We start from the raw sequence: 26,833 nt of genomic DNA on the forward strand, positions 1-26,833 counted from the left end.
CCCGACCGGGACTAGAACCTGGTGTGCCGGCGCGGCAAGGCGGAGGATTAGCCTGTTAAGCCACGGTGCCGGCCACAAATGGGATTATATCAAACTCAGAAGCTTTTGCACAGCAAAGGAAATGATCAATAGGGTGAAGAGACATCCAAGCAAATGGGAAAATCTATTTGCAAACCACCTATCTGACAAAGCATTAATATTCCCAATATATCAGCAACTTGAAAATCTCTACAAAAAAGCAACCAATTGAGTTGAGAAATGGGCAAAGGACTTTAACAGACAGTTCTCAAAAGAAGAAATACAAATGGCCAACATATACATGAAAAAATGCTCAACATCACTAGACAGTAGGGAAATGCAAATCAAAACCATAATGATATATCACTTTGCCCCTGTCAGAATGGGCAAAATCCAAAACACAGGATAACAAACCTGGTGAGACTGTGGACAAAGAAGAACACTTATATACAGTTGGTAGGAATGTAAGTTAGTGCAGCCATATGGAAAACAGTGTGGAGATTTCTCAAAAAATTGGAAAAAAAAAACAGGTAGAAATAGACTTGTCATATGATCCAGCAATCCCATTACTGGGTATGTACCCCAAAGACTTGGACACAATGAGTCAGAGATACCCATACCACCACATTTATAGCAGCACTGTTCACGGTGGTCAAAATTGGGAATCAACCAAAATGTCCATCATCGGATGAATGAAGAAAATGTGGGGTGTGATACACACACACACACACACACTGGAATACTATTCATCTATAAAAAAGAATGAAATTCTACCATTTGCAGCAAAATGGATGCAACTGGAAGACATAGTGTTGAGTGAAATAAGCTGGACCCACAAAGACAAATACCGCAATTTCCCCATTATGTGTGGGAGCTAAAATTGAAAAAAAAATGAAAAAAGAAGAAAGAAGAAAGAAATGTCTTTGTGTATCAGTATTGCTACTTTGTTTTACACCTCTGTGTAAAATCTTAGTTTTAACGATCTTTAAAATTTACTGTATATGGGCAAAATGGTCATGTTCCCACTTATTGTTTATTATATTCCCATTAAACTAGAATCTTTTTGCTTTTTACTTCTTAAGTTTCTTATTCAGTGAAATACTGAGCCTTTTTATTGTAATGTAAATTTAAAATATGTTATCTGAAAAACTAAAAAAAAAAAAAAAAAAAAAAAAAAAACAACGGGGGCCAGTGCTGTGTCGTAGCAGGTAAAGCCGCTGGCTGCAGTGTCGGCATCCCATATGGGTGCTGGTTCAAGTTCCGGCTGCTCCACTTCCAATCCAGCTCTCTGCTATGGCCTAGGAAAGCAGGAGAAGATGGCCCAAGTCCTCGGGCCCCTGCACCTGCGTAGGAGACCTGGAAGAAGCTCCTGGCTCCTGGCTTCGAATCGGCCCATATGGAATACCAGTGCTGTAGGTGGAGGATTAACTTACTACGCCACAGAACTGGCCCCAATACCATTATGTTCTTAAAATTGTATCTACAGGCCGGAGCCGCGGCTCAATAGGCTAATCTTCCACCTGCGGCACCAGCACACCAGGTTCTAGTCCCAGTCGGGGCACTGGATTCTGTCCCGGTTGCTCCTCTTCCAGTCCAGCTCTCTGCTGTGGCCCGGGAGTGCAGTGGAGGATGGCCCAAGTACTTGGGCCCTGCACCCCATGGGAGACCAGGAGAAGCACCTGGCTCCTGGCTTCGGATCAGCACGGTGCGCCAGCCACAGCACGCCGGCTGCAGCAGCCATTGAAGGGTGAACCAACGGACAAGGAAGACCTTTCTCTCTGTCTCTCTCTCTCTCTCTCTCTCTCACTGTCCACTCTGCCTGTCAAAAAAAAAAAAAAGAATTGTATCTACAAATCATATTGAATCTGTTAAAAACTAATTACAAATTTTTAAAAATTCAAAATCTTTTGAAAGGTACTTTCTGCTTTTATAAGCCTAGATGCTGATGCAGGTTGCCAACATGAGTGTGGGCTGGTAATTCCTTTTTTGGGAGGCTCAAATATATTTCCAGTGGACATGAATGCAAAACCAGAAGCTGGAACTATTGTTCTCTCTCACTTTGTCCTTGGCAATACTCTGACAGTTCAAGAAGATCAAAGCTGAATACTGCTATTTAACTAATTCACCACCCTCCCACCATCCCAACCACTGCCTTAAATATTCAGCTGAAAGGAAAATCATTGTCTCCAAGGGAAAACAAAATCCCTTGAAGACCTAGACCGGAGAGTGTTTCTTTCACCTGTAAAAGTTATAGCTAGGCAATAATAGAGCAAAGGGTCATGTGTTCTTTTTTTTTAAGATTTATTTATTTATTTGAGAGCCAGAGTTACACAGAGAGAAGGAGAGGCAGAGAGAGAGAGAGAGAGAGAGAGAGAGAGAGAGACAGGTCTTCCATCTGCTGGTTCACTCCCCAGATGGCCGCAAAGGCTGGAGCTGTGCCAATTTGAAACCAGGAGCTTCTTCTCGGTCTCCCACATGGGTGCATGGGGCCACACACGGGCCATCTTCGACTGCTTTCCCAGGCCATAGCAGAGAGCTGGATCGGAAGTGGAGCAGCCAGGACGTGAACCAGTGTCCATATGAGGTGCCAACACTGCAGGCGGTGGCCTTACCCGCTACGTCACAGCACCGGCCCCAGGTCATGTATTCTTTAAGACAGCATGATGGCAGATTGGCAGTCTTCAGGTTTAATAGTGTCCCTCCAAAATTTATGTCCACTTGGAACCTCGGGATGTGACTTTATTGGAATAAGGTCTTGCAGAGAGAGCTCTTTCAGGCTCTCAAGATGAAATAATTATAGATTTAAGGTAGGCCCAAAATCCAATGGCTGGTATTCCTATGAGAGCAGGACACAAAAGACACACAGACAAGAGAGGAAGGGCAAGCAAAAACGGAGGCCCAGATCAGAGCCACATGGCTGTAGCCACGCAATGCCGAAGCTGGCCAGCAACCAACAGAAGCCAAGGGAGGAAGGCTTGGGCTGGATTCTCTCCTGCAGTCCCCAGAAGGAACCAACCCTGTCAACAACTTGATTTCAGACTTTTGGCTGCCAAGGCTGTGAGAGAATAAAATTCTGTTGTTTGAAGCCAAGTCGTTTGTGGTTCTTTGTCACAGCAGCCCTGGGAAGCTGATGCAGGCAGTAAGCATATGTAGAGCGGCGACTCTGAAGCCAGAACGCCCAGGCTCCAATCACCGCTGCCAGTGATGAGCCATGTGATCTTACGGCGCTGATCTCTCGTGGATTCCTTTACTCGTTTATACAAGGGGACTAAAAACTGTCCCACACTAAAGATCTGGCATAGCAGTTAGATGGATCAATGGAGCTGAAGTACTTAGAAAAGCTTCTGGCACGTAGTAAATGCTCAGTAAACGTTGCCAGAAGACAAAATTATAAAAACCATGTTTGCAGATCTTATTTTTTTAATTTGAGGGAGGGAAGGAGAGAGAGCGAGCGATCAAGCTCTGATCTACTAGTTCACTCCCCAGAAGTCCACAACAACCAGGGCTGTGGTCAAAGCCAAGAGCTTGGAACCTGACTCAGGTCACCTATGAGGGTGACCGGGATCTAATCAACTGATCCATCACTGCTGCCTCCCAGGACCTGCACTGGGAGGAAGTTGGATTTAAGAGCTGGAGCTGTGAACCAAACCCAGACACTCAGATGTGGGACACAGGCACCCTAACTTAGTTTAAATGTCTGCTCTTGTTAAAGACCTGAACTGACTTTTGTTTGCGATCCTAGAATCAGGCAACAGCTCCTCCTACTCTATACAATAAAGCAAGCATCCTGCTGAGGGGGACAGGGGAAGCTGGTTTTGTAGAGAGGAAAGCAGAACCAGAGAGCACAAAGCAGACTGGCCACCGCGAAGTTATTTTCCTTGTAAAGGCTAAAGAAGAGGGGGACTTGCTCATCATGCCAGCTAAAACCAGCCTGCTCAGAGATCAGGCTAATCTCTCTCTCTCTCCTGATTTCTTGGAAGATCAGATAAACAACTGAATTTTGGCTTGGAGGCGTGGATCATCAGTACAAGTTACTGACTTTTGGACTGGTCTGTTGGGACGACTCTAAACCAAGGACTTGCTATGAGTTTCACCTAACAACATTCATTATTATGTATAGACTGTGTCTCTAGGTCCCTGTGTTTGCAAAAGCATATTATCTTTGCCTGTACTTATTTCATGGAAAGATCTTTGTGGCAATGGACATCAACCATTTTTTTAATGAGGTGAACGTGCTGAATAAACCACATTTCTATTATTGGTATTCTTTTATGTCTATTCAGAGTTCAAAGGCTAAGGGAAACTTCAGCCTTAAAGGATAAATGTCTACATTTTGTTCTATTTTGTTGTGAGAGTGCTAAGAGATGTTGACATATGTGCCATATATTTCAGTGTGTTGCAACGATGATTTCCAAGAAAGCAGATGAAAAGACAGCTAATGAATACTTTTGAAAAATATGCCAGAAGCCTAATTTTATTTTTGGAGTTGTAGAGAAATAAAAGATAGAAGATGCTTAGCTAATTCCAGAAATAAAAACTACCTGAGATGACAGTAACCAAAATACCTTCCATTTCTCATAAAGCCACTGCCTATGATGCTAGTATCCTATGTAGATGCCAGTTCGAGACTTGGCTTCTCCACTTCTGATCCAGTTCCCATCTGATGGTATAAGGAAAAGCAGTGGGAGATGGCCAACGTGCTTGGGTCTCTATAACCACGTGGGAGAGCAGAGGAACTCCTGACTCCTGGCTTCAGCCTGGTCCAGTGCTGGCCATTGCAGCCATCTGGGGCATGAAGTAGCATATGGAAGACCTCTTTCTGTTTCTCTCTCTCTCTCTAACTCTTTCAAATAAATATAAATCTTTTTTAAAAATAATGCTGTCCACTTCTTTAATTTCTTCCCAGCAGTCTCCGTTCTATCTCAGAAACTGGAATCTGTCAACATGACATTTTTCAGCAAGATAAGGCGAGACATTCCTGGCTGGTTCAACTAAGAGTTACCTGAGACAAGATGCCAGCCTTCTCTGAGCACCTGCTTCCTGCTCTGAAGCACAGGGGGACTATGGGACCACCTTTACCGAGCTCTTGGGCAGGAATGTCTCGCCTTATCTTGTTGAAAAGCTCTCAGGTATGGGAGTCTATACGTGTGGTTTTCTTAAAAGCAGATACAGACTAAAATCTATGGGATATGTCATACTAATTTGTTACTGATGTTTATGAAGTCTCTCCTATATTTGTGAGAATATAGAAAATTGCTCATCAGATGGATGGCATTATGCTGTTGATTTTGCACACAAATCTCCATGACTAAGCTGTAGTGGTTGAAAGGACTAGAATGGGCTCAAAATTCTGTCCCATAATGAAAGCAAAACAATTCTTAAGGAAAATGAACCTGTTTTGAAAGACTCCACTAGATTTTATTTTTTTCAATTGAAAAGAGTAAAATTTAAAAAAACACATAATTTAGTGTTTCAAATAGTAAATCACAATGAGAAGTCATTTTTCTATCTAATTTAGTTGAATCAATGGAAATTCTATTTTTATTAGCTTTTCCTTTAGTTTAAATAGAAGTCATAGTAACAGAAACAGCTCTGAAATTCAAGTCTAAGAGGTAAACTGAAATGTCAAGTTCACTACCATGTTTTCAAGTAGTCACATAGACACGCACGGTCTACAGTCTCTTAATTCACAGATGGACAGATTGTTGTTGATGCCATAAGGTTGAAATAAGGCTTACATACACAAGATATGGAAAAGATGTTGTAAAGTATCACAACTAGAAGCAGAGGGTTCTGGGAGGGTTCCACTTCAATTGTGCCACGACCAACAGTGTACCTTCGGGCAAGCCACTGAACCACTCTCAGCCCCCTGTCTTCCTTTCATCAGTGAAGCAGCTGATCCACGTGGCTCTTTCCATCTCTGAGTCTGTGATTCTGGACTCGCAGAGCTAATGAGAAAATTCTGTAACACACTTTGTGTCTGATGACAGTGACACACACTGGTTGGATGTGCGTGATTAATTTTAGACTGTGCCTTGCAAATAGAAGAAGTTATCACTTACGGGGCCTGAGCAGGCTCATCGTCCTTATGCAATAAAGTCTGGTATTAACTCGTTAACTACATATCACAACGTTAAATGTCAAATGTAGGGTACAGTGGCAATCACAAAGAACTATGAGAATCATTACATGGTATGAAATCTGAGTGCAAAACTTATATTAGAAAAGAATTTCCTTTGAAACAGGGAGAAACAGAATTTGTGTCTCATTACTCACAGACCATGTTACAATCCACACAACCTACACAAACAAGATTACAACTAAACCCTCAGGCATAGCCACCCATTATGGAGCAGTTGGTTACCCTTTTAATTTTTATACTTGGGCGGAGCTAAACTTGGATGTCATGTATGCCACAATGAAACACAGAGCAGATTATAGGTCAGACAACACAGGCTTACTGATGCAAACTTTTTGAGAGCAGGAATCACTGTCTGTGTTATTCACTAATGTATCCCCAGCACCTGGAACAGTGCCTGCCTCAGGATAAACCCCGGGGAAATATGGGTCACGTGGATGAACTGGCTTCTGGTTTCCGCCCTGAACAGATGCACTACACTCTTCTTAGGCTGGAATTGACTGTTCCTGAATGTCAACAACTTGCTTCTATAACAAGAGCTAACCTACAGGAACTTAACTAAACGTAGTTCTAGTAAATGGTGAACAAAGATGCTTGAGACCTGTTAGCCACCTTAAGATAATCTGAACTAGAAGTGAAATTCTTCTGCTATAAAATTACAAAATAAATAAGACAAACAAAAAAGTTAAAACAAACAAAAAAGGCTCTTTTCTTGTTACTAAAGAGAGTGCTTCAAACAATGGAGGGAAAAATCGACATATAATTCATAAAATGAGATTAAAAAACATAAAAAAGAACTATTAATAAATAGGCCTCTTGTGTTTCTTCCTTCTAAAGCATAAAACAGAATGGTCTGCCTTGTGCCCACATCAAAGGAAACCAATGAACTGAGAATATGAGAAATGTAGGCTCAATTCAGGCTCTTTTTCCTGGTGCCTGAACACATTTTACTAAAATGTTTTTTTGACTCAACAACAACTTGGAAAACCAAAAACAGAACAGGAAAAGAAACCCACACGAGAAAACAACCATGACATTGCCACACCCACCTCGAGTCTTCTCCAAAACATTTTCCTTACCAGATGAACACAATGAGCTAAAGGGCTCTATTTGTAATGCATGAGTCTTGGTTAGGGCACAAACAGGCCAATGAGAAGTCGCTTCAGGAGAACATGAGCCTGTACCACAATTTATGGAAGCCTGGCAACAGCATATCTGCCATAGAAGTCGTCAACATGAAAGGATGAATGGACCCATAGCCTATGAATGGAATGTTTCTAATAAGGAATTGTAGAGCAATGCCGGAAGAAGTGATGGAAATTGAAATGGGTTAAAACAAATAAATGGCCTCATCAATTCTCAACATTTGATTCATACTATAGAACTAATTTATCCTCAAACTACTGAGGTAAATGCTTAGGCTCAATAGGAATGGGGGGGAAGGGCAGCGCTGTGGCATAGCGGGTAAAGTCACCGCCTGCAGTGCTGACATCCCATATGGGCGCCAGTTCAAGTCCTGGCTGCTCCTCTTCCAATCCAGCTCTCTGCTGTGGTCTGGGAGGGCAGTGGAAGATGGCCCAAGTCCTTGGGCCCCTGGGCTCACGTGGGAGACCCGGAAGACGACCTTAGCTTCTGGCTCTGGATCAGCGCAGCTCTAGCCGTTGCAGCCAACTGGGGAGTGAACCAGTGGATGGAAGACCCTTCTCTCTCTCTCTCTGCCTCTCCTTCACTCTGTGTGTGACTCTGACTTTCAAGTAAATAAATAAATAAATCTTTAAAAAAATAGGAGTGGGGACGGGGCACGGGCGCAGGTGGAGAGGCAGGATCGCGGCGGAGCCTGTGCCCCAGCCTCAGGCAAACGGGATTTGCTTTCTGCCTGCAGTGAATTGAGGTGTCCATGACGGAATTACCCGAGAAGGAGAAAACCTGTTCCGGGTGAGCCCAGGCCGCCCCGGAAATGCGATGGCAGTGGAGCGGGCACCCAGGACTAGACTGAGGTTGAGTTTCCAACCAAGGTGTTGGATCCTTCTAGTTAGGATAAAGAACTCTGAGTTGTTAGCTGTGAAAATGGCGTGATCTGCGTTAGCATCCCACAATTTGAAGGCATGACAATTAAGGAACACACGTGGACTCGTGGCACATGGAAATGTGTGCACAGAAAAAGGAGATCTGAAATTCTTTAGAAGTAGGAAGACATTCTTCCCTGCCAAAATGGGTACATTCTGCTCAATTATCAAGTTTGAAAATCTCCAAGAACTAAAGAGACTGTGTCACTGGGGTCCCATCATAGCCCTTGGTGTTATAGCAATATGTTCCATGATGGCCATGATTGACTCTGTGCTGTGGTATTGGCCCTTACATACAACTGGAGGAAGTGTGAATTTCATCATGTTGATAAATTGGACCATCATGATTCTTTATAATTACTTCAACGCCATGTTTGTTGGTCCTGGCTTTGTCCCTCTGGGGTGGAAACCGGAGAATTCTCAGGATACCATGTATCTCCAGTATTGTAAAGTCTGCCAGGCATACAAGGCACCATGTTCACATCACTGCAGAAAGTGCAACAGATGTGTAATGAAGATGGATCATCACCGTCCTTGGATCAACAATTGTTGTGGTTACCAAAATCCTGCTTCATTCACACTGTTTCTCCTGTAGCGCCACTGGGTTGTATCCATGCTGCTTTCATTTTTGTTATGACTATGTACACACAGCTTTATAATCGGCTCTCCTTTGGGTGGGACACAGTGAAGATTGATATGAGTGCAGCCCGGAGAGATCCTCTTCCAATCGTTCCCTTTGGATTAGCTGCGTTTGCTGCCACCTTGTTTGCCTTGGGATTAGCTTGAGGAACCACTATAGCTGTTGGGATGTTGTTTTTTATCCAGATGAAAATAATTCTCAGAAACAAAACTTCTATTGAATCATGGATTGAAGAGAAGGCTAAAGATCGAATTCAATATTATCAGCTAGAAGAAGTCTTTGTTGTTCCTTATGATTTGGGAGATAGATGGAAGAACTTCAAACAGGTATACCTGGTCAGGGGCCCCTGATGGAGATGGACTGGAATGGCCAATACGAGAAGGCTGTCACCAGTATAGCTTAACAATAGAACAGTTGAAACAAAAAGCAGATAAGAGAGTCAGAAGTGTTCGCTATAAAGTAATAGACGATTATAGTGGTGCCTGCTGTCCTTTGAACAAAGGAATCAAAACCTTCTTCACGAGCCCCTGCACTGAAGAGCCTCAAATACAGCTGCAAAAACGGGAGTTCATTTTGGCCACGAGAGGTTTACGATACTGGTTGTATGGAGACAAAATTCTTGATGATTCCATTGTAGAAGGTGTTTCAAGAATCAGAGGGTGGTTCCCGAGAAACTGTGTGGGAAAGTGTCCCTGTGATGCAGAAGCAGATCCGGCCCCAGAGGGCAAGAAGAAAAACAGATAGCCACCGTAAACGCGAAATGACGCTTTACAGCTGCTTTATTACTTGAAAATTGTACATAATTACTCAAGAATTATGCAAAGAGCCTACTCTGGTGAAGGTGTTCTTTGCCTCAAAGGTGCCCTAGTGCCATGATCTAAATATTTTTATTACCATTTTGAAATGGAGAAGCCATTCTGCATATGCCTTTGAAGCCTACTCCTTTCCGCCACCTTTTCTTCTGCCCCAAAGGGAAAACCATTTCACCAAGTAAGTCAAAATTGCATTTCCTCTAGGATGTTTTTATGCACTGCACACTCTGGACTTCACCTGCAGATGTAGTTCCCTCTTTGCCAGGAGCAACTGCATGTGATGCTTTTATTTCCCCCTCGGTTGATATTTCTTACAAAATATTCTAGACCCTGTAGATCTTAATTTGTCAGATTCAATATAAGCTCAGATTTTGTTACCTGTCTTTTAATAATGCAGATTTCGTCAAATCAAATAAAGATTAATGAATGTTCTGTAAAAAAAAAAAATAGGAGTGGGGGATAATGGAAAGGTACTGAGAATGCTGGGAAAATTCCCACTGTAAAGGGAAGGGAGGAGGAAAGAACAGATGCAGAGACCAAGGGAGGTGAGCGGAGAAAAACAGCGTCAGCACTGCTAGGCTGGAGGGAGAGGCTGAGAGAGTTCAGAGGAGGAGAGAGACAGAGAAGCAGGCCACGCCGTGACCCAGAGGCTTTCTTAAAAAGATTTACTTTATTTATTTGAAAGGCAGAGTTACAGGAAAGGAGGGAGGGAGGAAGTGAGGGATGCAGAGAGAGCAAGCGAGAGGGGGAGAGGGAGAGCTAACAGAGAAAAAGAGAGATCTTCCATCTGCTGGTTCACTCCCCAAATGGTTGCAACAGTGCAACAGCCAGGGCTGGGTTAAGCCAAAGCTAGAGCAAGGAACATTGTCTGGGTCTCTGACGTAAGTGGCCAGGCCCCAAGCACTTGGGTCATCATCCACTGCTTTCCCAGGTGCATTAACAGGCAGATGGGTTGGAAGCGGAGTAGCTGGGTCTCCAATCAGTGCTCAGATGGGATGCTGGTGATGCAGGCAGTGGCCTAACCAGCTGCACAACTTGCTTCTTATCAATGAAGCTCCCATGCAACTTCCTAAGATGCTATACTAAGAATTTTGGTCACTTTTTAAATTATTTCTAGATGGCATTCATTCATTTATTCTACAAATATTTGCTGATATAGGCAGTTTCTTTGGACAGTGTTGAAGCTGGTAGCCTTTGCAGAAACAAGCCTAAATGTGGAAGCCACAAAGCCCAGCTAAAGTACAAATGGCAGCAGCAACAACTATAACAACAGCAAAAACCAGTAACACTCCATACTTCATTCTGTAAGACTATCCTTATATGTGGGGGAAAAGGTACCCTAATCCACTATTGCTGGGGATGTAAACTGGTGCAGCCACTGTGGAACACAGTATGGAAATACCTCAGAAATCAGAATATAGACCTACCATATGACCCAGCCATCCCACTCCTGGAAATTTACCCACACCAAAAGAAATCACCATACAAAAAAGTTTTCTGTAAAGACATGGAATCAACCCAGATGCCCATCAACTGAAGACTGGATGAAGAAACTATGGTATATACTATGGAATACTACTCAGCTGTTTAAAAAAAAATAAAATCCTATCTTTGGCAACAAAATGGACATAACTGATAACCATTATACTTAGGGAAATAAGCCAGTCCCCAAAATACAGATACCATATGTTTTCCATGATCCAAGGTAACTAATAGAGTACCTAAAATGTAATGTATTGGAAGAAACGGACATTTTGAGATTCGATGATTATTTACAGCCCTTGTCTCTTCTGTTCAGGAACATTGTTTTTTTCTTCATACTATTTGTTCACCTCTTTTACTTAGTGTAGGGTTAACTTTACTATCATTAAGTTCACTGGAAGCAGATCTTTGTAAAAATTAAGAGTGGGAATGGGAGAGGGAGGAAGGAGGGTTGGAGCATGGAGGGGGCTAGGTGAGGGTGAGAAGTATCACTATGTTCCTAAATCTGTATATAACTTCAATAAAATTTGTTTAAAAAAGAATATCCTTATATAGAAAATGTGGTGGAACTTGCATTGTGGCCTAGTGGGTTAAGCCACCATCCAGGATGGCAGTATCCTGTAAGGGTTGCCAGTTTGAGTCCCAGCTGCTGTACTTCTGATCCTAGCTCCCTGCTAATGGACTTGGAGGGCAGCAGAAGATAACCCAAGTGCTTGGGCTCTACACCTATGTGGGAGACCAAGAAGCAGCTCCTGACTCTGGGCTTTGGCTTGGCCCAGCCCTGGCTGTTGCAGCCATTTGAGGAGTGAACTAGCGGATGGAAGATCTCTGTCTGTCTCTCCTTCTCTCTCTCTGTAAACTTTGCTTTTCAAATAAATAAATAAATAAATAAATAAATAAATAAAATCATTCCAAAAATAAATAAATTAAAGAAAATGTGGTACATCCATTATAGCAGACAGTATGGATACTTCTCAGAAAGTTAAAAATAGAACTACCTCCATGATCCAGTAATCCCACTTCCAGGCATATATTCAAAGGAAATGAAATAAGTTTGTCAAAGATACAACTGCACTACCATATTCATTCCAGCGTTAACAGCCAAGATATGGAATCACCTGCAGAGTCCATCAGTAAATGAATGGATAGGAAAATGTGGTATATAAGTACAAAGACAATGGTATACTATTTAGCCTTAAAAAGTAGGGAACCCTGCCATTTTTACAACAGGAGTGAATCCGCAGGGCACTGTGCTGAAGGAGGTAAGCCAAGCACAGAAAGACCAATACTCCCTTATCTCACTGCACATGGAGCTGAACTTGGAGAATCCATAGCAGCCGAGGACAGAATGTGGTTGCTGGAGTTAGGGATGGAACAGATAGGAGACGCTGGTCAAAGGGCACAAAGTATGAATTAGGATAAATAAGTTCTGAAAAGCCACTATATAGCATCGTGACTACAATAAGAATGTGTCCTTGAAAACTGCTTAGAGGCCGGCGCTGTGGCAGAGTGGGTTAAAGCCCTTGCCTGCAGTGCCGGCATCCCATATGGGTGCCGGTTCAAATCCTGGCTGCTCCACTTCCAATCCAGCTCTCTGCTATGGCCTGGGAAAGCAGTAGAAGATGGCCCAAGTCCTTGGGCCTCTGCACCTTTGTTGGAGACCTGGAAGAAGCTTCTGGCTCCTGGCTTTGGATGGGCAGGAGCTCTGGCCATTGTGGCCATCTGGGGAGTAAACCAGTGGATGGAAGACCTCTCTCTCTGTCTCTACCTCTCTCTGTAACTCTGTCATTCAAATAAAATAAAAATAATTTTTTTAAAGAAAAAGAAAGAAAACTGCTTAGAGAGTAGATCTTAAAATGTTCTCACTACAAAAATCCTAAGTGTGTGAGGCAGTGGGATATTTCACTGTTTACATGTATCTCAACATCACCTCACACACTGTAAATACTTGTAGATAGGCGTATACTCTCAGTTGCAGCCTGCCAGGAGATGAACTTCTGGAATTCACCATTCAGACTGGAGATCTCCAACTGTTCACTGGACACCCTTTCCCCACAGCTAGTCAGGAAGCTGTTCCATCCTCTGCTAAAGGTTAAAAAACAGCATTATCTGGCCTCGCGAAGTCCTCATCCTTGTGGTTAAGGGCAGCCACATTCCAGGCACCGTCTGAGAAAGGTCTTCAACCAAAATGCACGGGTATCAAAGCTGCCAAGAACAATAACCCAAAGCTACTTCCATTACGAATTTGGTCTTTGCTTTAGACAAAAAAAAAAAAAAAATGCCAGGATACTTTCCCAGATAATGACCCACATGATTAACAATGGCATTTGTCTTACAGCTGATGCCAGGCAGGGACACATGGGGCTGACCACAGCCAACAGAGCAAAAGGACTTTTCTAAAAACAGAATACAGGACAGCTCATTCTTCAACATCTTCCAGGGAAAACTGGATGCTGAGTGCGTTGATGTCTTTTCAAAGCAATCTGCTACATGCTCTTAGATCTTGGGCCCTGATGCTGGCTGACCTATATGTTTTTTGGCAATGCTAGTGCCCTAGAGGGGCTGATGATTTGACAGGCAGTGAAGGTCCTCAGTGAAGATGAATTTTGAAAAAGCCGAGATAAGCAGACTAATTTCCGGCAAAAGTATTTTCTTCTGATCTTCGAAATGTTAAAGAAGCCACATCAGGGGATTATTTTGAGTAAGGAAAAATGTGCCTTATAAAGACTGCCAGTGTCAACAACTAATCCCCCAGCCAGTCACACAAGCCAGAGGAGGCAGGTTTCCAGGCAGAGCCAGGGACCCCACCCACACAGCTCAGCGCAACAGCAAAGTTAATTAGCTTCCCAGCACAAATTATGGTTTGTTATGCACTATACTAATGTATCTTTTAAAGTCCTTCTTTTTTTGCAGCCTCATTTTTGTACCCCCAAATCTCTAAGTGTCTTGAAAGTATTATAATATCACATACTAGAAACTTCATACTTTATCATAATCAAATATTTCAAACATGATTACCAGCAACAAACCAAAGAAAAGGGAAGATAACCTCTTGGATATGCATTATTTCTGAAAGATTCAATTTGTCTACTGATTTCTTTAACAAATATGCAATTATAATGTTAGAAAACTAAAAGGAGCATTAGGCATTGTTTTAGAATCAAGAAAACTAAAATCCAGAGACTGAAGAAATGCCAGACCTAGTACAAAGACAGGTGTCTCCTTTGAACGCCTCTACAAATCTTCTTGAGCTAACGTCATCTATTCATACCCTGGAATGATGCAGAGTCATCCTTAGGTGGTATGAACATGCAAATCAAGGGAAATGGACATTTGCAAAATAAATACTACCAGCCAACTGTCTCTTCATAATTTACTGCCTTTAGTTCTCATGAAAACTTTGCGGTGTCCATTTTATTGGCACCAATGTAAAGGTAAGGAAACTGAGCCCAATAACGATCCCGAGATGAGTAGCAGGCAAAGCTGGGACTAGAGCCAAGGATCACCTAAGTAGAGAGTGCAGGGCTCCCTGGAAGGCTCCGTCCTGCAACACCCCTGCTATTGGATAAGAAGCCACTTTTTCTAATTTTCCGGCTATGAAACAATGAAGGATTCCTAGTTAGAGGGTGGAAGCTGGGCCGTGTTCACATACCTGTGGTGGAGTCGATGGTGAAGAGGGATGACAGCTCTCCTGGAATGAGTTCGTAAGCCACTCTTCCATAACTCCCAGAATCCCTGTCGGTAGCGAGAACGTTGATGACCTCAGTGCCTGGCTGAGCGTGACTGCTGATGCTTGTCACGTAGGTTGATGGGTTAAACACAGGATGGTTGTCATTCACATCTTCCAGTTCCACACGGACAAAAGCCTGGGCACTTAGCCCACCCTGTGGGATGAATGAATGGTGATTACATGTGGGTCTCTACTGAACACTGGAACATAGAACACATGACAGGAATCCAGGGACAGCACTGGAAACAACAAGACACACATGTGTATGTATGTATGTACACACATACATAAATTCTTGGAGAGATGAGCTCATACATGAAAACCAATATCTAGTACGTCAATGCTGATGATTAAACACGAATGAGGTTGCTGCTCAAAGCTCCTATAGGCAAAACGTTCAGAGTAAAGGCCAAAGATACTCAAGGGAAATTGTCCCAACAGCCAAAAAGAAATGACAATCTCTTTATCCCTAAGTACGTTAATTTTAAAGTGAATGTTGGTAAGTGCTAAGGAGGAGGGGTAAGGCAGGTCAGTGGGCGATGACCCAGTAAAAGCCTTGCTAAGAAGATACCGTTTAACCATGGGTCAACCTACGTGAGGGAGGCTAGACTTCAAAGCATCCAGCAGGAAAGAATAACAGATAGCAGACAGAGCAGGTACAAAGGCCCTGAGGCAGGAGTGCAGCGCACTTCCTGGCCTGCTCAGGGACAACAAGGAAGCCAGGAGGGCTGATGTCCAAGAGGCAGGAACAGGCCAGGGCAGTTCTGTGGGCCTCTGAGAGGACCACAGCTCTCCTCCCTGGAAAGGTTTGAGTACAGGAGCACCTTGATTTGACTTCATCTTAGCTACTGCTCTAGCTGCAGTGTTAGAACAGACTGAAAGGCAACAAGGGTGGGAGGAGGAAGACCATTCGGAAGCTCTGGGAATCAAGTCTAGAATTGATAGAGGCCCAAGTGAGGAAAGAAATGGTGAAGGTACTTATCCTACATATTTGGGGCCAGATTTGGTTTGGAATTCTGCATTTTTTCAAGTTTTAGAAAGCTCAGAGGTTCTTCATAAAGTTCCTGGAAAACGCACATTATCTTTTAATTGTTTTTCTGTATACATGTTTAAAGATTTATTTATTTGAAAGGCAGAGTTACAGAGACAGAGAGGGAGAGATAGAGAGAGGTCTTCCATTCACTGGTTCACACCCCAAATAGCTGCAATGGCTGGGGCTGGGCCAGGCTAAAACCAGGAGCCAGGAGCTTCTTCCTGGTCATTCTCTACTGCTTTCCCAGGCGCGTTAGTAGGGAGCCGGATCTAAAGTGGAGCAGCCGGGACTCGAACCATCACCCATATGGGAAGCTGGCAATGTAGGTGGCAGCTTAGTCCACTATGCCACAACACCGACCCCTTTGCCTACTTTCTGAAGTACCCTTGAATAACGTACAAAGTAGTGAGAAGTGGATCCTACTCTGTTGGTTGCCTGCATCTGAGGACAAGAAAAGGAGTGAACAAAACAGAAGACAAGAATACTCTGCAGTTTTAATCTTTCCAAAGTAGAACATGTGTTCCTACTTTAAAGCACCATTTTTCATTTCTATCTGGTACATTTTGACACTTTCAGCTTTGACAAGAATGCTTGGTCCGTCACGACAGCCTGGGTTTTCTCTTATCCTCCCCTCCTTCCTATTCTCCTGTGGCAGGGGGATGATGTGGCAAGAGAGGAAGCGGGCACTGCCCCGTGCAGACACTAGGGAAGCACATGTTGCGCGAGGGAGGGTGGGAATGAGAGTATCGTCTGGAATGAAGTTAACAACGAATCCAGAAATGGCTCTCACATTCCGAGACCCATGTGCCCCACTCTTTGGGGACTAAAATAAAATAAAATTGGGATTCCCATCTTTAGAGATATGAGAATTCTTCAGAAAGTTCGTGGGAAAGCAAAATTAGAAGGTAAGTTGTTTTGGATGCCAAAATGGTGTTTGCAGTCCATGCATATGAGAGGTCTCCAAAAGGCTCATGGAAAATGGGACAGGAGGCATCAGTAGAAGAATAGATCAAACACGAGAAAGATTTGTGGGCTAGGAGAGAGGCTATCTGAAACTATGCAGCTAAGGGGTGCAGAATGAAGAAAGAAAGAAAGAATAGCAGTGGAGAAGCTCATAGGAACTTTCGGGTAGCATTAAAAGAGCAGACATCTGAATTCTTATTGGGGTTAAGAGAGAACTGAGAATGGCAAAGAGTGAAAGCATATTCACAGAGATAGTAAGAGAAATGTTCTGAAATCTAAAGAAAGGTACAAGTACCAAGGCACAGGAAAGTAGAAGGACACCAGATAGGTTCACCTCAATCAAGTTCATCTCAAGATAATAATCCAGCTCTCCAGGGTTCAAGATAAAGAGAGGATTATTAAGGAAGAAAGAGAAAAGTAGCAAGTAGCAAGTAAGGGTAACCCAATCCAACCTACTGCCAACTTCTCGGCAGACACCACAGAGGCTAGACAAGAGTTGAATGAGACACTCCTAGTACTCAAAGAATGAAGTGCCAATCAGCTTTGCACCTGCAAAGCCATCCTTCAGAGACAGAGGAGAGATAAAGACATTCCCAGACATACAAAAGCTGAGAGAATTTATCACCACCAGACCTGTCCCGCCCACCACACACACAAATGCTAAAGGGAGTTCTTCAAACTGAAAGACAGTTTGTCCAAACTAACACATCAGTAAGAAGGACTGCCAGAAGCCGCAACACTCTCTGGAAGGACTAACTAGACAGACAAGTTCAGAAGGCTGCAATATTGTAAACAGGGTGAGTACGTCATTTAGGTCTTTAGTATGAAGACTGAAATTAAAATAATTTTAAAAATAACTATACTAATATGATAAGAGATAGGCAATGTGGAAAGGTTTAAAATGGAACATCAACAATTCAAGATGCGGGGGCAGGTATTTGCACATTGAATAACATGCCACTTGACACATGTGCCTTCCATGTCAGCATGTCTGGGCTCCGCTCCTGAGTCCAGTTTCCTGCTAATGCACATTCCAGGAGGAGGCAGGCAATGACTTGTGTCACTGATACCCACGCAGGTACCTAGGTTGAGTTTCTGGCTCCTGGCTTCATCCTGCCCAACCCAGGCTGTTGTGGGCATTTGGGGAGCGAACCAGGGGATGGGAAATCCCTCTCTCTCTTTCAAGTTAAATGAATATTTTAAAAACTCAAAATGTAGAGAGGAATGCAGTGCAAGCCCAGAGTTTTTTCACAGAATTTTAAAATGCCTTTCTTTGTTCATGTCTTTCCCTATCTTTATGATCAGTATTAAGCTGCTACGATTTCAAAATAGCTTGTTATAGCCCAAAGGTGACTTTGTAAGCCTCATGGCAAATACAAAGCAAAAACTTACAGCAGACTCACCAAAATTAAACATAGGACTCAAAATACACTGTTAGAGAAAATCACTAAATACAAAGGAGGAAATAAGAAGGAGAGGGGGCAGGCACTGTGGCACAGTGGGTTAGGCTGCCGCCGCCTGCGATACCAACATCCCATGTGAGCGTGGGTTTGAGTCCTGACTGCTTTATTTCCAATCCAGCTCTCTGCTGACGTGCCTGGGAAGGCAGGGGAAGATGATGCAAGTACTTGGGCCCCTGCTACTCAAGTGGGAGACCTGGATGGAGTTCCAGGATCCTGGCTTAGTACTGGTCCAGCTCTGGCCATTGTGGCCATTTGGGGAGGAAATCAGCAGATAGAAAATCAATCTCTCGCTCTCTCTCTCTCAATGAATGTGTGTGTGAGTATGTGTGTGTGTGTCTCCCTCTCTGTAATTCTTCCTTTCAAATAAATAAAAATAAATTAAAAAGAGGAGAAAGAAAAGAATTAAAATAAAACTAGAAAACAAGTATCAAAGTGGCAGTACTAAGACCTTACCTATCAATAATTACCTTAAATATAAATAAATTTCTCAACTTAAAGACATAGGGGTGACTAAATGGACAGAGTAGGAGCTGACTACAAGCTGCTCACAAGAAATTCACTTTACCACTAAAGACATGCGCAGACTGAAAGTTGAAGCAGTGCGTGGGTTGGTGTTGTGGTGTAGTGGGTGAAGCCGCTACCTGCAACACCAGGATCCTGTATGGACACCAGTTCATGTCCAGGCTGCTCCACTTCTGATCCCACTTCTTGTTAATGGCTTGGAAAAAGTAGCAGAAGATGACCCAAGTGTTTGGGCTGTGCCACCCACATGGGAGACCCAGATGAAGCTCCTGTCTCCTGGCTTTTTCCTGGCCCAGTCACAGCCATTGAGACCAACTGGGGAGTGAACCAACAGATGAAAGATCTCTCTCTGTCTCCCCCACCCTGTAATGCTGACTTTTAAAATAAATAAATAAATCTTTTAAAAATTATATTCCATGCAAATGAAATATAAAAGAAAGCAGACTAACCATACTTATATCAGATAAACTGGATTTTAAATCAGAAGCAGGAAAAAGAGAGAAGGTCATGATACAATGACAAAAGGGTGAATCAAGCAAGAGGAAATAGCACAAATATATACGAAACAAAATATATGAAATATTAATAACAGGCCTAAAGAGAAAGATAGACCCTAAAACAGTAGACTATAACATCACATTTTCCGCACTGAAAATTCCATGCATTTGTAGAGCTGCCAAATTTTTTCTTGTTATTGACTTATGGCTTTATTGCATTATGACCAGAAAAGATACTTGATATAATTTTAGTTTCAAAAGTTTGTTGAGATTTGTCTTGGGACCATATGACCCACCCTGGAGCATGTTCCTTGTGCTGTTGAGAAAAATGTGTATTCTGCAGCTGTTGGAGGGAATGTTCTATACACAGATGTCTGTTAGGTCTAACTGGGTAAAATTTAACTCTGGTGCTTCTCTTGATTTTCTGACTGGATGGAATTTTCAGTGCAGAAAGTGTGATGTTACAGTCTACTGTTTTAGGGTCTATCTTTCTCTTTAGGCCTGTTTGAGCCTATGCTTAGAATTATTCTCTAAGTAAAAGGCGAGAGCCCAAGATATTAATTTTTAGGATAACCTAGCCCACAACAAAGGGGGCTGGTGTTTTCACTAGTGGGTAAGATTGTTGCCTGTGAGGCTGGCATCCCATATGGGCACCAGTTAGTGTCCCAGCTGCTCCACTTTTGATCCCATTCCCTGCTAATGGCCTGAAAAAAAGCATCAGGGGATGGCTCAAGTGTTTGGGTCCCTGCCAACTATGTGGGAGACCCGGATGAAGCTACTGGCTCCTGGCTTTGGCCATTGAGGCCATCTGGGGAGTGAAACAGCAGACGGAAGACTTCTCTCTCTCTCTCTCTCTTTGTAACTCTGACTTCAAATAAATAAATAAATCTTTAGAAAAACAACAACATGGGCCAGCGGTGTGGCATAGTGGGTAAAGCCACTGCCTGCAGTGCCTGCATCCCATATGGGCGCCTATTCTAGTCCAGGCAGCTTCACCTCCGATCTAGCTCTCTGCTGTGGCCTAGGAAGGCAGGAGAAGATGGACCAAGTCCTTGGGGCCCTGCACCCACGTGGGATACCCGGAAGGGGCTCCTGGCTTTGGATCGGTGCAGCTCTGGTGGTTGAAGCCAACTACCAACGGATGGAAGACCTCTCTCTCTCTCTGCCTCTCCTTCTCTCTGTGTGTAACTCTGACTTTCAAGTAAATAAATACATCTTAAACAAACAAGCAAACAAAAAAAACCCAAAATAACCACAACAAAAACAAAAAAGCTACAGGTAGGGCCAGCATTGTGGCATAGCAGGTTAAGCTACCTCTTGCAACACCAGCATCCCTTACGAGCAACTGACTCCTGTCCTCGTTGTTCCACTTCCAATCCAGCTCCCTGCTAAAGCACCTGGGAAAGCAGCAGAAAATGGTTCAAGTGCTTGGGCCCCTGCTATCCATGTGGGACACCCGGATGGAATTCCAGGCTTCTGGCTCCAGTCTGGCCCAGTCCTGGCCATTTGGGTTGTGAAACAGCAGATGGAAGCATGCGCTCTCTCTTTCTCTCTCTCTCTAACTCTGCTATTCACATAAATAAATCTTTTTTTTTTTAATAAAAAAGCTTCAGGTCAATATCTTTGATGAGCATAGATTTAAAAATCTTGAGTGAAATACTAGAAAATTTGAATGCAAAAGCAAATTAAAAAGATAATTCAACATGATTAAGTGGAATGCATCCTAAGGATGCAAGAATGGTTCTATACACACAAATCAATAAACATGATAGACCATATCAACAGAACGAAGGACAAAAAGATTCATTCAACTCAATAGATGGAGAGGTCATTTGACCAAATCTAATATCCCTTCACTGTAAAAACTCAATAAATTAGGCATAGAAGAACTATATCTTAGCATAATAAAGGCCATCAATAAGCCATTGGACAGTATCATACATGAACAGGGAGAAGCTGAAGACTTTGTAAGATCTGGATCAAGAAAAGGATGCCGTATTTTCCCATTTTTATTCATCATAACATCAGAAGTCATAGAGCAAACTGATAAGAGAAAGCATTAAGGAAGTCTACACTGGAAGGGAGAAAATCAAATCATCACTGTTTGTAGACAACATGATCTTACATGTGGAAAACCTCAAAGATGGCATCAAAAAACCTGTTGGAACCAATGAATGAATTCAGCAAAACTGTACTTTAAAAAATAAATACACATGGGGCTGGCACTGTGGCTCAGCGGGTTAACACACTGGCCTGAAGCACCGGCATCCCATATGGGTACAAGTTTGAGTCCTGGCTGCTTCTCTTCTGATCCAGCTCTCTGCTATGGCCTGGGAAAGCAGTGGAAGATGGTCCAAGTCCTTGGGTCCCTGCACCCACATGGGAGACCCGTAAGAAGCTCCTGGCTCCTGGCTTCGGATCAGCGCAGCTCCGGCCATTGCGGCCATCCGGGGAGTGAACCAGCAGGTGGAACACCTCTCTCTCTGTCTCTACCTCTCTCTGTAACTCTGCCTGTCAAATAAATAAAATAAATATTTAAATAAATAAATACACAAAAATCAATAATGAACTATCTGGAAAGAAACCAGAAAGTAATCTCATTTATTATAGCCATAAGAAAAATAAAATACATGGGAATAAATTTAGATAAATAGAAATACATCTACAGTGAAAACTATACAATGGTGAAAGAGAAGTAAAGAAAAAAAAATGGGATTTCACCAAACTAAAAACTTTTTTACAGCAAAAGAAACAGTCAACAGAGTAATGAGAAAACCTGCAGAATGGAAGAAAACATTTGCAAACTTTACATTTGGAAACTGGTTAATAACAAGAATACAAAAGGAACTCAATTAAATATAAAAAAATCCAATTTTTAAGGAGACAATATATGCAAATATGTAAGTTTCAATGGAAGACATGCCAAATGGGCCAACAGGTACATGCAAAGAAGTTCCACATCACTAGTCAACTCGAAAATGTATATTAAAACCATATGAAATATCACCTCACTCCAATTAAATTGACTATTAACAACCATAACAACCCATAAAAGATACCAAGTACTAGTGAGGATGTGGAGAAATGGGAACCTTGCACACTGTTGGTAGGAGTATATATGAGTACAGTCTTTGTGGAAATCAGTTTAGAGGTTCCTCAAAAAATTAAAAATAGAATTCCCATATGATTCATACCCCACTACTCTGTGTGTGTGTGTGTGTATCTCCAAGGGAAATTAGATCAAGCCTCGAAGACACATCCAAACTCCCACATCTATTGCAGCATTATTCACAACAGCCAAGAACGGAAACCACCAAAATATCCATCAACTGATGAGTGTTACAGAAAATGTGTTACCTATACACAAGGGAATTTTATTTAGCCACAAAAGGAATGAAGTCCTGTCATTTTTATCAGCATAGATGGAACCAGAGAACACTGTGTTAAGTGAAATAAGCTAAGCACGGGAAATCACATGCTGCATGATCTCGATCATATTTTCAAAAAAATGACCTCACGGAAATGAATAGCAGAATGGTGGTCACCTTAGGCTACGAAGGATAGTGGGGAGGAAGGGATGGGGATATGTTGATTAATGTGCATTAATTTACAATTAGGAGAAAGAAGTTCTAGTGCTCTATTGCATAGTAGGGTGTCTCTAGACAATGATGATGCTACTGTTTCTTTTTTAAGCTGCAAGAATTCTGAATGTCTGCACTATAAAGAAATTGTAAATATTTGAGGAAACAGATGTCTACTGATTTGAATGATACAATCTATACGTGTACTGAAACATCACACAACACTCTATAAATTGTATATTTTTATATATCAGTTAAAAATAAAATGTAGATTGGCCCTACATCTTTAGCAAACCTAAATAACCTGTGGGTATCCAGGTACGGTGTAACTAGAGGGGTCTGCAGGTTGGTAACTCACAGAAAACACCCCCACAACGTGTGATAAAGACCTGCTGTTTCTCCAAAGTGTGTTCCATCTCAGTTTTGTGTTCCTTCTCCCTTGCTGTCTATATTTGTCCTCTCACTTAGAGCCAAGGGGACCAAGAAAGTGGGTAAGAGAAGTCATAAAAAACTGGGAAAGGTGAAGAAATAAGTATTTTTCTAGGTTAAGATCCTGAAGAGTAAGAACCAAGGTCTTAATTCCTGGGTCATCTAGGAAACCCCCAAACAGGCAATACTATCAAAAATAAGCAAACGTTTGATGGCAAAGTGAAAAACGTATTGACACGGAACAATGAAAACAGGAAAAGTTGTACAGATCTCAGAATTTTTTGATGCTTTGTTATTTCCTTTTTAATTAATTTTCATTTTATAATAGATTCAGTATATTTTTCAGATATAATCCTAGGAATATAATGATAGTGATACTTTCTCCTTGTAACAATCATGAATGAATGTGCATTAAATGTGTTTTACATGCATTTTCTTCTTCAATTGTCATAATCTCCCTTTTTATGCTTTCTGTCTTGTTATAAACTTAAAAAAAACAACAACAACAAAACAGAGGCTAAGTGACTCATACAAGCTAAGCAAGTCTGGAGTTGGAATATAGATTCATCTGTCCCTAAAGCCCTTGGGGACTTCCTCTTAAACTGAAGGTTTTACATTATTCCTATGGCCAAAAATTCTATCTTTCATGTAAGACTTGCTTGTACTAGGGACAAGCCATATCATGGACACAATATTAGAGAATCAAAGGGAGACAGGGCTTTTGTTCTTCAGGAACTCACATTCTATGTGGCAGATACTGGACAACTGGGCTTGAGGCACAACCTGGAGCCAAAACACCTTGGTGTAGAGCCTGGCTCTCCCATGTCCAGGACCGCAGCCCTTAGAAAGTCGGACAGTCCACGCCTACAAGCTGCCTCACCTGTAAAGCAGGGATATCCATTTGCCTCCCACGCCTATTGCTACAACGAGAGACCTCATACAGATGAGAGCATCTAAAATGGTTAGCAACCATCAATACAAGATGTTAGGCACTCCTTCCCCTTTGACTTGGGGCCAGAGAGATTTGTCTTGCAACTCTAAATTTCCCAAGTTTCAGAAGTGCAATGTACAGGTCATATACCTGGTATGGTCTGGAGTGGCACTCTGTCATAATCTGCAGCAAGATGTAGGGATAGACATGTCTGGTCAAGGCAGGTGCTCATCATCCCAAAGGTAGAATTTACCCCATAGCAACAATCTTAAAACTCCAATTGAAGTCATCAAGGGCTTTAGGGCTTTAGTTTCAAAACTCTTCCATTTGAGAACCATGGGGTTTCAGAATTACGGATGCAGCACTGTGGTATTATTTCAGATACGGTTGCATGCTAGAACTGAACTATGAGCAGCAAACAGAGGAAAACCTCAACATTGACGAAGTCTCTGAGTTGGGTCCTCGAAAACAAATAGGATTTGACAGACAGATGTTTCAGGTCAAATAACATCCGAGAAAGTGTAATATCATTTTTTTTTCCAAAATACTGCCATTTGCAGGAAGGGTAAGCACGCAGGTAGGGTTAGAGGGAGGTAGATGGGCAGAGGCGGAAGGTGGCAGGTTTGAGAGAAATCACTTAATGGTCAGATTCTTGGAATTTGATCAAAATGCTAAGGAGGACATAAACTTTATTCTACACACCAGTGGACTCTATCAGTAAAAAATGTGGTGTGAACACCCCCAAATACACATTTTTTGTTAATTATGAATGCCTATAGTGCATAAATGTTTTATTTATATTAAAAATGTCACAAAATGAAATTTGAAAGGATGAAAGTCTAATGTTCTCTTCCTAACCTCCTGCACAGGACTTTATTGTTGTCATTAATGAAGTGATAAGATCCAATGTAGGTGTTTAGGAAGAGACACATGGGGGCCATGCAGGGATGTAAGATTCCTTAACCAAAACGTTGAGGCAAGGGGGAAGGGGAAGTTCATCGAGGCAGATGGGTTGGTTGCCTGCCAGCATCTCAGAGTCACGGCATGCGTGTTAGCAGAGGCGATGCGTTTGAGGTAGGTCCCACTCCTTTAGACTGCAGACTCCTCTTAGGAAGAGGCATTGGGGGAAACCAGTACCCCACGGAACACAGGTGAGAAAAGCTGACCTAAGCACATTTCCCCATCTCCTTGACTGTCTACTCCCCAAAGCTGTGTATTGGAACTTGTGTCCAGCTCACAGAAGGTGTTCTAACAACACCACTGCATGACAGACTCTGTGCCTGAACCACACAGCTCAGCTGCTAACATTTGCTCAGCCCTTAGTTAACAAATGAGTTAGTAAAGGCCGGCGCCGTGGCTCAGTAGGCTAATCCTTCGCCTTGTGGCACCGGCACCCCTGGTTCTAGTCCCAGTCGGGGCGCCAGATTCTGTCCCAGTTGCCACTCTTCTAGGCCAGCTCTCTGCTATGGCCCGAGAGGGCAGTGGAGGATGGCCCAAGTGCTTGGGCCCTGCACCCGCATGGGAGACCAGGAGAATCACCTGGCTCCTGCCTTCAGATCAGCGTGGTGCACCGGCTGCAGCACACCAGCCACGGCGGCCATTGGAGGGTGAACCAACGGCAAAGGAAGACCTGTCTCTCTGTCTCTCTCTCTCTCTCTCTCACTGTCCACTCTGCCTGTCCAAAAAAAAAAAAATGAGTTAGTAAATGTTCGGGTGTTTTTAAGCTGCTGAAGTTCAGAAATATTTTTTTTTTTCCAGCAAGAGATAAATAAGTACAAAAGTACTACTTCAGAAAGTTCATGGAAGATGGAATTAAAAGATACATTCATTTTGGTTTGTTTTTAAAGATTTATTTTATTTATTTGAAAGACAGAGGAGTTACAGAGAGAGGCAGAGAGAGAGAGGTCTTCCATCCGCTGATTCACTCCCCAGATGGCCGCAATGGCCGGAGCTGCGCCGATCCGAAGCCAGGAGCCAGGAGCTTCTTTCCGGTCTCCCACGCAGGTGCAGGGGCCCAAGTCCTTGGGCCATCTTCCACTGCTATCCCAGGCCACAGCAGAGAGCTGGATCGGAAGAGGAACAGTTGGGACTCAAACCAGTGCCCATATGGGATGCCGGCGCTTCAGGCCAGGGCTTTAACACACTGCGCCACAGTGCCAGCCCAGATAAATTTATTTTGAAGCAAAGAAAATCAGAATTCATGTATCAAAAGGAATCTTTACAAAGTACATAGAAATGCTTATTGTGAAAAAAAACTATGCATAGATTTCAAAACTTTTTTTGCATCAAAATAAACACCTTTTAATTCTGTTTTTCTAGGAACTTTTTGAAGTACCTTCATGTACCCCATACATTCCATACACAGATAATTCTTTTTTTTTAAAGATTTATTTATCTGAAAGTCAGAGTTACACAGAGAAGAGAGGCAGAGAGAGAGAGAGGTCTTCTATCTGATGGTTCACTCCCCAGTTGGCTGCAATGGCGGGAGCTGTGCCGATCCGAAGCCAGGAGCCAGGAGCTTCCTCCG

The 26,833-nt window shown here is 42.7% G+C and overlaps 1 protein-coding gene and 1 pseudogene across 1 annotated transcript in view; one reads left to right on the forward strand and one right to left on the reverse strand.

Annotated features, from left to right (window-relative positions):
• The window catches only part of DCHS2 (dachsous cadherin-related 2), a 315,764-nt gene that overhangs the window by 115,999 nt on the left and 172,932 nt on the right, over positions 1–26,833 (reverse strand). The window contains exon 3 of the mRNA XM_062199052.1: positions 14,810–15,041. Coding sequence (XP_062055036.1) covers positions 14,810–15,041 — 232 coding nt within the window. The remainder of the gene's footprint in view (positions 1–14,809; positions 15,042–26,833) is intronic.
• LOC133765493 (palmitoyltransferase ZDHHC6-like) lies at positions 8,043–9,993 on the forward strand (annotated as a pseudogene).

This window comes from Lepus europaeus, chromosome 8, assembly GCF_033115175.1.
Source record: "Lepus europaeus isolate LE1 chromosome 8, mLepTim1.pri, whole genome shotgun sequence".
NCBI lineage: Eukaryota > Metazoa > Chordata > Mammalia > Lagomorpha > Leporidae > Lepus > Lepus europaeus.